The sequence below is a fragment of the Centropristis striata genome, chromosome 14, assembly GCF_030273125.1.
Source record: "Centropristis striata isolate RG_2023a ecotype Rhode Island chromosome 14, C.striata_1.0, whole genome shotgun sequence".
Taxonomy (NCBI): domain Eukaryota; kingdom Metazoa; phylum Chordata; class Actinopteri; order Perciformes; family Serranidae; genus Centropristis; species Centropristis striata.
In genome coordinates, this window is record NC_081530.1 from 19,498,521 (window position 1) to 19,511,559 (window position 13,039).

General features: G+C 37.0%; 1 protein-coding gene across 1 annotated transcript in view; it reads right to left on the reverse strand.

The window, feature by feature from the left end:
• Positions 1-1,891: 1,891 nt before the first annotated feature.
• Positions 1,892-13,039, reverse strand: part of kiaa0319l (KIAA0319-like ortholog) — a 33,827-nt gene continuing 22,679 nt past the window's right edge. Inside the window, exons 17-25 of the mRNA XM_059349460.1 lie at positions 12,715-12,863; positions 10,890-11,041; positions 10,567-10,705; positions 8,700-8,859; positions 8,082-8,224; positions 7,016-7,138; positions 6,785-6,875; positions 6,549-6,640; positions 1,892-5,711 (exon numbers count right to left, since the gene is read on the reverse strand). Coding sequence (XP_059205443.1) covers positions 5,515-5,711; positions 6,549-6,640; positions 6,785-6,875; positions 7,016-7,138; positions 8,082-8,224; positions 8,700-8,859; positions 10,567-10,705; positions 10,890-11,041; positions 12,715-12,863 — 1,246 coding nt within the window. The 3' untranslated portion in view covers positions 1,892-5,514. The remainder of the gene's footprint in view (positions 5,712-6,548; positions 6,641-6,784; positions 6,876-7,015; positions 7,139-8,081; positions 8,225-8,699; positions 8,860-10,566; positions 10,706-10,889; positions 11,042-12,714; positions 12,864-13,039) is intronic.

Here is a 13,039-nt window from a genome sequence, read left to right on the forward strand (position 1 = left end):
TTGTAACCTGATTTCTTTTTCAATTGAACCTCATTTGTCCCTGTGCTTTGAACGTATACTGTTTGGTGTCACTGACTTTCCTTTTGCAAAAGAAAAACAATACTATATCATCAATCTCATGATACAGTTAGCCAAATGGCATATCCATAAATATCGTTGCATTAATCAAAAACCTCTCTTTGTCTTTGAAAATGAAACCAAACAATATATTAAGTCTATTGTGTATATTGTCTATGTATTGCACCATGTTGCTTTAATAAAGTTTAAAAAAAAAAGCAATATATGAGGAAAAAAGAGACAGATGAAACAACTGCTTTTCTTCCGCTCATGATATATCTGAGGGCCATGCAGCAGAAATATGTCATCCTGGCATTCATTTACTTTCATTTCCATGAAAAGATGGCAGAAAATGCTGTTTCCAGCCTCTAAAATGTCATTTGTTCCTTCTTTCCTCTGTTTTACACCATAATATACTGAACATCTTTGTATTTTCAAGTGGCAAAGCAAGACTTTTAAAGCAATTACAAGCTGCAATGGACATTTTCCACTATTTTCTATCATTTTATCGACCAAACAATCAAGTCTCATGCATAATTTCTGCAGGTAACATCTCATTGCTGCATGCTTCTTGTGCTCTGACGTGCTCCAACGTGTCTGCTGAGCTCTCTTTGTCTCTGGTTTGAGGAACCATATGACTACACAAAAAGCAGTCACACATCTAAAAGAAAAACATGCAAATCTGCAAGCAACCAAGATTAATGGTACGTTGCATGCACAAAATTAATCTATTCTACAATAACACTTTTAACATTCAACTAATTAATACTTCTATTATTAATCAAATAGTTTATGTTAAATGACATAAAATAGGGAATATCACAATTTCCCAAAGCCCAAGTCAAAATGCTTTTTTTCTCCAAACAACAATGTAAAAGCCAAACATACTCGATTAACAATATTAAAGAGAGAAAAGCAGCAAATGTTCACCTTTTGAGAAGCTCAAAACTGTGAATGTTGAGCATGTATCTATTGAAAAAATAACTAATGAGTTATTTTTCTGTAAGCAAAGAAAAAGGGAAATTACAGCTATCTGTAAAGGAGGAATAGATCTAATAATAGGTCAAAGGAATAAATAAATTGGTAAAATGACCATATCTGGTGTTAAAATCTTTATCTCATGTTCCTTGTCATTTATTCACAGCCTCACAGTGAGTAATACAAAGTGTTTACTGACCCCTGCTGTCATCATGAGGTGAAATTACTTAACTTAAGTGCCATTCTTCCACCATCAGCTGTTATGGATGCAATCATCTCACAAACCGTGCTAATGGAGCGGCAAAGGACAGACACAGAGGCTAATGGGCTTTTAAAAGTCACTGTGAAAAAACAAACTATGAGGGAGACGTGTGAATGCACTAAAGCAATGGGTTAAAAGTCAATGTATAATGTGGAGTGGGGGCGTATACAATTAAAATAATGCCCTTACAGTGAAAGAATGATGCATTTTTCATGAAACATTGAAGATGGTGCACATGTATTGAGGCGTAATAACTAACAAAGCATCATCCCACAGTCAAAGCCTGGTGACAAGTCATAATTTTCATCAAAAGAGAACGCAATAGTCTGAAAAATGAGCTTGCAATTATGTTCTCAGTTAATCATACATGTGTCACTGTAACTTTTTCTGTTCTTGGGCATATTAAACGTTACAGGGACTTAAAAAGCCTTTGATGATGTCCCATAATAGATACAATTCTACATAAAAATCTACATTTTAATCTTTCTGTCACATCACATGGTCCTTTTTGTTTGACCCGTGCATGCTGGGAGTGGAACATTGAGACAAAAAAATCAGAGCATCACAATAAACAAGAACACATCCGTCCGAAAACTCAAGAACAAACTGAAACATTTTATTTTAATTTACAGATTATCCAGTTGCATCAGGTCTGGTCACACAGAAGGAAAAAAGGGGTAAATCCTTCACTAAAAGCTTATCTAAAAGCATCTTATATTGAACTCCCTTCATTTAACAGTTGCTCCCTGTTTTCTCTGTCTGCCTTTCACAGTGGACTCTGTCAGAGTCGAGGTCAATTCACTTAGTTCTATAAATCCCGAAAGTGTAACAAGAAGAAATTAATTTTGTATTCTCACATTATAGAATTATCCTTGAAATGAGAAAGAAATTAAAAGTGAGTCAATGTAAAATCTTGGCAATTAATCAAAAAGCCATTTGATATGATGTGCAAAAAACATGGGGACAATATGACAATGTTTTCAAAGTGTGTTTGCAAAACATGACATTTCACAGAGTTGGCACTTGGGACAAGCGATGGCCAAATAAATTCAGCAAATCTGAATATAACATATATATTTTACAATATCTCCACCTCCATGGCTTCATGTGCACTGGTTGCATTAAAGGGACAGTTTGAATTTCTTTTAAAGTAGTATCCATAGTCAGTGTATTACCTGCAGTAGATGGCGGTCAGCAACAGTCTGAAGAAGCAGGCAGGAGTAGCGACAGGAGCTAAACAGTGTACTGCTGTGGACAGGGGCCAGTTTAATTGTACCATATATTTTCACCACTTTGCCATCAGAAAGCCCTTACCCACAAAGAACTGAAGCCTTTATCTTTGCTCTCTTGAAAGTCACCAGACTCCATTGTCAATAACAGTATTTTTACCTTGCAGAAAATGGGAGATGCTGATTTACCACTGCCTCAACAAATTAGGTATTTTGTGAAATTGTGTAACTTTGGGGAATCCACACTAACCTTTCAAAAGACCATATCACACAATAACACAGACATACTAACTGATCAAGGCAGTAGTAGACCAGCAGCTCCTATATTCTGCAAGTTAAAATTACTGTTTTTGTCAATGAAGTCTGGTGGTTTTCAAGAGGGCAAAGATAAAAGCTTCAGAAAGGTAAAGCGGTGAAAATATTTTAAATAAAGCATACACTTAAACTGATATTGAAGGTGGTTGAAATACAGTCATGTAAAAATTATTAGACCACTTTTTCCTTCAATTTCTTGTTTATTTTAATGCCTGGTACAACTAAAGGTATTTGTTTGGACAAATATTATGATAACAAAAATACCTCAAAAGAGTTTAATTTAAGAGCTGATATCTAGGCATTTTCCGTGGATTTCTTGATAATGATTTTTTTTAATCAAGTAAACATTAAATAAACTCTCATGAGCTATTTTTGTTATCATTATATTTGTACCTTTAGTTCTACCAGACATTAAAATGAACAAGAAAACAAGGGTGGTCTAATCATTTTTCCATGACTGTACATTTTGCTGCTGCCCCAGTCTACAGCAGTACATTGCTCAGCCTCTGTGTCAGTACTCCTGTCTGCTTCATCAAACTGGAGGCGTACTAACCTCTATCTATTGCAGGTAATACATCCACTATAGTAAAGTATAACACCATTTGAGGAAAAACCCAAACTATGACTTTAAGACCAAGCTAGTGCAGCAGAACCGACATCAGCACGAGATGACTTGACAGTACGAAAGAAAAAGAAAAATTAAAATGATTGCTTATTTCACATAGAGTACAAGTTGAACTGAATCAAGGGCGTACCCGTTTTAACATTCAACACAAACAACACATGAAAAAGTGACTCAAAATGTGGCCAGTCTCACATGCAAGGGAGGAGTCATTTGGTTAAAGTTTTAGCTCAGTGAAGAAACACCCATCACTGCCACTGAAACACAGGAGAAATAGAGTTTCTGTGTTATTGTGTTTATGGCAAAACATCTCTCAGATTAACCTTCTGCTCTTATCATATTTGTGGGAAGACTTAATTTGTTTTAAAACACAGTTTCAGGTCATTCTTGACACACAACTAGCTTCACCCCTAGCTGCTCAGTGATGCTTGTTATAATGTCTAATTTTTGTCATGCAGATTTCCTTTTTTGTGTAATATTAATAATCCCCAAATTGAGCTACCTGAATGTTTGCCAAAAGGAAAGCGAGGATAAATGAGTTAATCCTATTTGGGGCAAAACGGTTTATAATTGGTTGCTTGAAATCTGCACAGGAACTGCAAAAATTACCTCACAGGATTAAAAAGTTAGAGCCACATGTTTAGCTTAAACGATCATTTTCATTTCAAGCCTTCAGGTGCGTTACAATCACTGAGGTGCTTCTGGACCTGAGCTGCATTAACACACTAAAATATATCCTTTTCTTTCATCTTTAAAGTCAGTATTTTATACAGTTTGAATGCAGTCAAGTCCTGTTTTTTTATTTAATTTATGGCTGAATGTTTCCAACTTTAACTGTCACAGATTCTCCCTTTTTTTAAACCAACAAGAGACAAAATGAGACTGAACCTGACAGACATGAAATCAAAGTGCATCGACATCTAATCACAGCCTGAAGGTTGTTTGGAAGAAAAAAACAACAAAAAAATAAAAGTGGTCGTCATGATTCAAGCAGTCATTACAATAATGAGTACTAAAGTGAGTAATTTGTTTTGTGAACTTCTCGTTATCGTCTCCGTCGAGACTGAACTCATTAACGTTGTGTATTCCAGTGTGTGTCCCAGCGACTTCATCCACAGAGAAAACCTTCAGAATAAAAGCATTGCGTTTTTGTTTAAAAGGATCTTCAACTTCTGACCGCCACTTTGTGACTCTTCCATGGGTTAATAACAGAAATAAAATTAAAAAAAAACATAGAAACAGCTCTGAGGAAGAAACATATTTTGACACAGCAGCCAGAAAAATTCCACACATACACCCAACACACAAACATGCAGGCGATCATTCCAGTATCAAATTGTGCCAGAACTGCAATCTGTCACTCTTCATGCACTTTTTTTTCATTTGGAGGAGGGTTCATTGCTGTTGGTAGCTCTTGTTTTGGTTGTTTTTCTTTTCCTCTAACAAAAAAATCATCAGAGCTAACCATTGGTTTTTACATGGCAGTTTGGTAGCATCAGGTCGACCTGGAACAGTGTGAATACGACGTCTTTGTGTGCGTACATGCGTGTCTACGAGAGGCAAGGTGTGAGCGTGTCAAGTGGCTGGTTTTCGTGTCGTTGTGTTTTTTTTTTAAATCCAGAGAGTCACTCAGGCTACGTCATGTGCCATCAGTAAGTAAGAGGGGTAACAGTACATTCTTTATGTCTCTGTGTTAAATAATAGGGGGTCTATGTTATATTTTTACACCATTCAAAACAGTGCTCACCCCTATTTCTCAGTGAAATAGAAGCTTGTTTTCCCTCCGCAGTGGCTCAGTGTGGGAGCAGGGAAATGTCAGTACAGTGGTGTATTTTTTTGTTTCTGTGACAGTGGGACAACATGTTTCCAGCATGTTTTCTCTCTTTTTCCTTCCTTAATCCACACAGTCTGTCTTCATGGATGAGAGGTGCGAGGTTTCTGTGTTGAACGACAACCAAAGAGAAACAGGAAGTGAGGAGCAGAGGGGGTGTGACAGCTGGAGGAGAAGTGTGTGTGTAAGTGTGTGAGCTCCCGCCCCCCCTCCTCTCTTGCTATAGCAGCTCTTCTCTTTGCTTTTTGCCCCTCACCGGCCCCTGTCCGTTCCTCAGGGAGCCGTTCTGGGGCCGCAGGAGGTGGCCCCGCTCCTGCTCCGTCCACGGGACCCCGCCCTGCCCGTCGTCACTGTCCAGGTCAGAGTCCGAGTGCATGAGGGCGGAGGAGGTGGGAGCAGGCACTGGCTTCAGGCGGGCTGGTGGTGGAGGAGAAGAAGGACAGAGACATTTGGATGTTAAAATAAAGCTGTGAAAAACTTCAACAAAGTGGAACATTTTATTTAGTCCTTGTTAAAATGTAGGTAGAGCATCACTCACCGGCAGTATTTGCATTAAAATGCGTTTGTGATTTCTGTGAATTTTAGCTGAAATTTCAGATTTTACTTGTGATTTGCAACTGTAACAGTATAGAGGAATTAAAGCTGATAAAGAAATAAAAAATCAATCAATAAATGTGTCTATATTTGGACAAAAAAATATAATTTAAATTAAATATAGACATAAATTGATAAAATGAGACACTTTTATATATATCTGTTATAAATTGATTTTGAAAATAAATAAATAATCTTGAAAAAAGGGAAATCTATATAGATAAGTGCATCAATGTGGGGATGTATACAAAATGAAAATAAATAATAAAAATATATAATATTTAAATTGAATATAGCCATTAATTGATCAAATGAGACATACTTTGATATATCTCTGTTATAAATTGATTTAAAACATCAATAAATAAACTTAAATAAAAGTGAAATCTTTATAGAAAAGTAAATAAATGGAGGAATTTATACAAAACGAAAATAAATAAGCAAATTAAAACAGACACTTTTATTCATGTCACATTTGATCAATTAATTATTGCCAATATTTACTTTCAATATTATTTCTGGTACATTTAATGGCATATTTATTTATTGAGTCATTTATTATTATTATTATTTTAAATCTTCCATACAACAGTCCCTAGAATTTTTCAAAAAGGGTGAACTACATTAGTGGAGGTGACAGTATTGACATGTGTGTCTTACCGACTCTCGGTGGTTGAAGCTCCAGACTGTCTTGCTCGTCAGCTTCTAATATTTTATACCTGCTTTTGCTTCTGCGCACTTTGCTCTTACGCCTTTCAGGAAAAACAAACAAATCCAACAAGTAGTATTAGTTGGTCGTTAAAAAAGTGGCATTTACATGATGCATATACTTTATATGTGCAAAGACATTTAGTAATAATCACAAAGATACTTGCTATTTTAGAAATTGTGCCCACCTGTTACAGCAACACACCATCCCCCAGACAACTGTTGCAATTGCAACCACAATCATGAAGGAGGCTATAGTCACATAGAGTACGCTCCACTCTGAAAACAAAATAAAAACAAAGTATGTTATAACTATGTAGTTAAATATGTAGAACATTAAAATATATGAGGAAATTAAAGCTTCAGCGTGTGGGAAAAGATCTGCCACTTAGCATCTGATGCACTTAATCTCATCTCACCACAGTTGCTCTCTGCATCTCCAAGCTGAGCTCTGATGAAGTTCTCCATCCAGAAAGGCTGGCAGACGCAGCGCCGAGTGAACGAGTCACACTCACCGTGACTCGAGCAGTTCAGCTGGCAAACTGAGGGAGGAGAGCAGAGTGTAAAGTAGATGAAACCAGAGTTTTAAGATCCCGATGGGTAAATTGTCTGACAGAAAGCAAACTGAGAAGTAATGTACCAGATTTCAGATTCTTTTTTGTTTTCTCTTTTCTTCATTTATATTCGTTGAACAGAAACAAATACAATTTTGCATAAAGCACATAGTGCATAATTTAGTGCAAAAATAAATATGAATAAATAATAAAGATGTGGGTCATACATGCATTTCATGTAAATCAACCTAAAACATGTAGAAAGTAAGAGAACAGTTTCACCACAAAGATGTAACTTGTAGCGACAGCTCAAAAATCTTAGAGATTTGACCTTTGACCTCAGATAATGGTCACATAATGGGACTCAAAGGTCAGAGCAGCTCAGTTGCTGTGACCTCACCGTCTTAAGGAGTATAAATCATGTGGCAAATGTGCACAAAAGATATATAAATAAATGAACCTAACATTATATGATTTTAACTTTAAAGACCATGCTACACTGCTTGTAAACTAATATATAAAAGTATAACCAGATCTAAACTCATGTCCAGGATAATACCACTTAATTCTGTTTACAAAGTACATTAGTTCCTTCAAACTGGATTATTTTATAAGCATGGAAGATTAAACAAACAGGATTAAGGACTATTTGACCACTGAATGTGCTTTTCCTGAACGCTACTAATCATGTTTGCTGTTTGTTTAAAATCGGTTTCTTTTATGTGATTTTTATTATTACATTGTTTTATGTGAAATGTATTATTCTGCTGTCTTGGCCAGGACTCCCTTGTTGAACAGATTCTGAGTCTCAATGGGAATATTCCTGGTTAAATAAAGATTAAATAAATAATAAACACACTCCCTTTCTCTTTTTTCCTTCCATTTGTTGTGTGGGGCTATTATTAACTGTATTAGTCAGGCAGGTACTCACTGACTGTATCCACTCGTCGGGCCTTGTAGATGAGAAAGTCATTCTTCTGTTTGCGCAGTTTGTTGCGTAGGCTAAGTGCAACGCTGCGGCCTGACAGAGGAGGGCGCCCTGGACCACCTGACACCATGAAGACCAAACGAGTGCTGAGGAGAAAGAAGAGAAAAATCCTTATTTATAAGGTGCTGTCAGCTAATCAACCTTTTTCATCATGTTTATGTTTCATTTTCACTGGGGTTATATTAAAATATAGTGAGCTTGGGTAAAATATGAGAAAACATTCAGACATACAACACATTTTTATAACAAAATAAAGCAATTTTAGACCAGATATACAGTCATGGACAGAATTATTAGACCACCCTTGTTTTCCTTAATTTCTTGTTAATTTTAATGCCTGGTACAACTAAAAGGTACATTTGTTTGGACAAATATAACAACAAAAATAGCCCATAAGAGTTTAATCTAAGAGCTGATATCTAGCCATTTTCCATGGTTTTCATGATAATAATCAAAATCATTATCAAAAATAGGCTAGATATCAACTCTTAAATTAAACAAATATTTCCATGACTAAATTTAAACAAAACCAAAAGTCAAATTTGTTGCAGAACAGCTCACCTGTGCTCATTATAAGCACTTATTTCCCGCACAATGATGTCGCTGTCCAGCACGCCAAGTAAGACCCCGACCTGGCGCAGCAGCATGTCGCGCTGACGGTGGGAGACCTGGGACACAGAGACCTCCAACACCAGCTCCACCAGGTCACGCTCCCATATGTCTGATAAACAGAGAGAGAAAAAAAAGGTGAGAAAAAAATTAAAACACAGTAGAGATATGTGCAGGGAGCTGGGGAATAGAGAGAGGAGTGTTGTTGGAAATAAAAAGTAAAACATGAGAGTGGTTGCAGATCCATCTGACACTCTGAAATCTGGGAAAGAGGCCAGAGCACCAAGTGACGGATTAGTTTCTGGCTCTGTTTGTGTCTGAGCACCGTATGCTGCACGCTGACCTGCTCAACCTTCTGCTGTTACTTGGTGAGCGTCCTGCTGCGTGGAAACCATTTGCATGCACGGACCTATTGGAAGACTAAAATAAACTCAGATACATCTCAGGAGATAGTACATTATTTATTGTAGTGTATTGTATCACATTGTACTGTACTGTCGTGTTTGCTTAGACACTGTATTGATAACATTAGACTGCTATTTGTAATAACCTGCAAAGGGACTACAGATGAAAATGGGCTCATTAGCTAACTCTGGCACAACAGGAATCCTGATTAATGTGCACTGTGCATGGTAAATAAATAAATAAAATGCTGTAATTTTGTAAGTTTCAGTGAAACCCACTTTGCCTGAAAAAAGCCTCCAATGACTTACAAAAGGTGTTTAGTATGTGAGCAAACACAATGACATCGAAAGAGCAATCTATAAACAGATATCTGCATATAAATGTAGAATCTGAAGGCAACCGGACAAGATTTTGATATTGCAAGGGTTGTGGTTTACATTAGTAGTCTGAGTAGTTCTAACCAATCATGTTTGAGCAAAGTTTGGTTGCCTGCAGATTAACAGTCGTTGTATGGAGCAAAAGAGCCAAAAACCCATTGTGGAATCTATCGGCAATCGATTGAGCTTTTTAATCCCTTTTGAAAAAATGTATCTATAAATGCAGATGTGTTTATAGAGATTAGTTACCCCTCAACCCAATTTTGAAAGACTTACAACCCCTAATACAAAAGAATTGTTAGATGCTGTGTGAAATATATATATATATATAATATATAAAAACAATGCCTCAAATTTAGAATTCAGTGTAATTAAGAAAAAGCAAACATTAATTACATTACATTTTTTTTTGTATTTTTGCTGTTTTTAATTAAATGTAGGTCGACAAAGATTTGCAAATCATTGCATTTGGTTTTTATTTAAGAAAGAATCTAAACATGATGTAGCATGTAGTGATAAATGCAAGATGGGACAATGCTTGCTCTGTTTTCAAGTTGGAAAAACAAACTTACTACTTACAGTTAAACAGAACACTAAAATGTCTCTCTGCAAAAAATTGAGGCAAGAAAATCTTGTTTCATTTTAGCGTTGGCTTGTTTGACAGTTTGATCTAAGTTTCTTGAATTGCACCGGACACCAGTCAGGATATTAAACCTGCCTGACAAGAGACAAATGAATGTGATTGGCCGGACTGAAAAATGTGTCTGGGAGAAGGACCAGATGCATCTGCTACAGCAAATAAAACATGAGCTCAGTGGATTTTTCTGGTTTCAGGGCTACTCCAACTTCAGTCTCACGTCTCAAGTTGCTAATCGGACTGTAGAAGAGGAGCAAGTCTCATCTTATCTCAGGGTATCCGTTATCAGTTATAACCAGATACTGGTAGCTACACCTGAATCCAATAAATACTGGCAGTTTGCCCCCAGAGGCTAAATCAGCATCAGACAACAGCAGTTTTCTCTGTGTGTTCACTTCACCTGGTTTGACCTCCACTGTTCCTCTGTCAGTGCTGGTCTGTCCTTTACTGTCGGTGACAGTCAGGGTGAAGCTGTACTTCCCCTCCACCAGGTTTCCCAGAAACAGCACTGACTGGTGGTCAGAGTTGTTCAGTACATCCTGCCGCAAACGAAGAAAATAGTGTTAAAATGTTACGGTGGTTTAGGTGTTTCAAGGTGTTGTGCGGTCTTTTAAGGTAGAACTTTCTTTAGTTTTCTACTCCGTTCTGAGTCCGCCATAAACTGTTAGAATCTAAATCAGAGCAAACAACAGTGTGTAGTTTTTAGTCAAAGGCCAGTCTCACCCCAGCTGCAGGGCTGCTATCATCTCTGGTCCACAGGTAGCTGACTCCACCTTTGTCATCAGTGGAGCGAGATCCATCGAGAGTGCCGGTCCTGACAGGCAGAGCGATGGGTGAACTCGACACAACATGAGCCACCGGAGGCTGGTCCAGTTCTGGTGGAAAATAATTATACGAAAGATACTAAATTCACCGATACTTATCATGAAATGCTGCTTTTATCAATACACATTACAAAGGAGGAGACTTATGCTGCAACTATAAATTGTACAGATTGTGGATTGATGATTATTTTCCAGCATCAACAAAAGGTTTTTAAAGTGCCTGCCAAACACTTTAAAAGGTTTTTTCTGCCACCACAAATATCTGTGTTTCATATCTCAAAGTAGAAAAGTTGGCACACCATCAAAGCATATGATGTCTGTGCAGCTTCAAAATGACCTTAATTACATATTTATATGTTTGAGAATGAGTTTCTTTTATTGTATTGTTGTTTTTTGTGGATTAATATACTTGTTTTGATCTTGTTCTTAAGGAGTGACCACTAATGCAACAGGACAGTGTGAAATTAACTGTGTGTCAATTGCAATAACATGCCATAACAAAGCTCTCATTATCAACAAGAGACAGATTAAGATCTGTACAATTAGAAAGTATATGTCACTATGTCCACTCCCTGTAATGATCAAAAGGAGGTAAAGGTTGTACATGTCTATAACTGACTTTTTTTGTTGCAAGATTTCCAAAGAAAACCCTGCATTTCCATTGTTTCATTTAGAAAGAAATCATAGTGAACATGTTGGCAGATTTAACAGACTGCATTTTTATAGCCTAATAATTTCAATGTGCAAATACTGTGAATGTTGCGTGGGCTGTTTTCCGATATTAAAAAAGGGAAGGCCCACACAGAAGAACAGCATCCATTTGCATTACTTGGAAAGATTTCAGAAGTTTAAAAGGCCAATAAGCAGTCAACTGTGCAAGACAAATATAACGGTGATACAAGGAATAGAGAAGAAAATTATTACGAGGATAAAAACTGAAATGGAGAGATAGACTTTCATTTACTGGATAGCATGGAATTTAACATCAAAATGGGATTATAATATGAAGAATATAATTGACGGATTGTGGCTGTTACCAGGCTTTGTGTTATTGCACTGTCAGTGAGTGTGCATTTGTTCAAACATAGATGGATGTGTGTACATGAAGCATGCATGTGCATATACTTCATATACAACTGTGTACAATTATGTATTAATAATTATATTTGTAGGATCAGTATGATGTGTATTTTATAGTATTTCAGTTTTTTTAAATAGTGATTTAATTATGAATTCTTGGGAGACAAGCCTTGAGCTAAAAGAGGAAAAATCTAAAATGAATAATTTAAAAACAACAATAGTGAGTTTGTATGTTTTTGAAATTATCTTAAACAAAAATACTGATAAAAACGACTTCCGCTTTTTAACACACATAGAAATGTACTTGTGTCACGCTTTAACAGTGGAAATGCTTCCTTAATTCTAAATTCACATCTATAATCCTCATCTATCTGACTGCATGACCCCAAATTTCTCACACACACACACACACACACACACACACACACACACACACACACACACACAAGCGCACAAAGACGCACACAGACACACACACACACACACACACACACACACACACACACACACACACACACACACACACACACACACACACACACACACACACACACACACAAAAACACACACACAAAAACACAAGCGCACAAAGACGCACACAGACACACACAGACACACACAGACACTTAGATATTTCTCCCTACCTTCTCTGACGATGACCGTGACGGTGTCGCTGCTCTGCAGCTTCCTCTCATCAGTCACGGTCAGGGTGAACTCATACGTGCCGACCTCCAGACCCGTCACTGTGGCAACAGCGCTGTCTGCATTTTCAATCTTCACGCCATCGGGACCCCTGGTGGAGCGACAGACGGACAGAAACAGAGAGTGAGAAAAACAAATTTACTGTAGAAAGACGGATAAACCTTGATTACACTGAACCATCTTTGTTTTTGAGTTGCTTTCTATTGTTTATTTCAATCAAACTGTATTTGCAATGCAGCTTTTATCTGATTGTGTCTGAGTTATTGC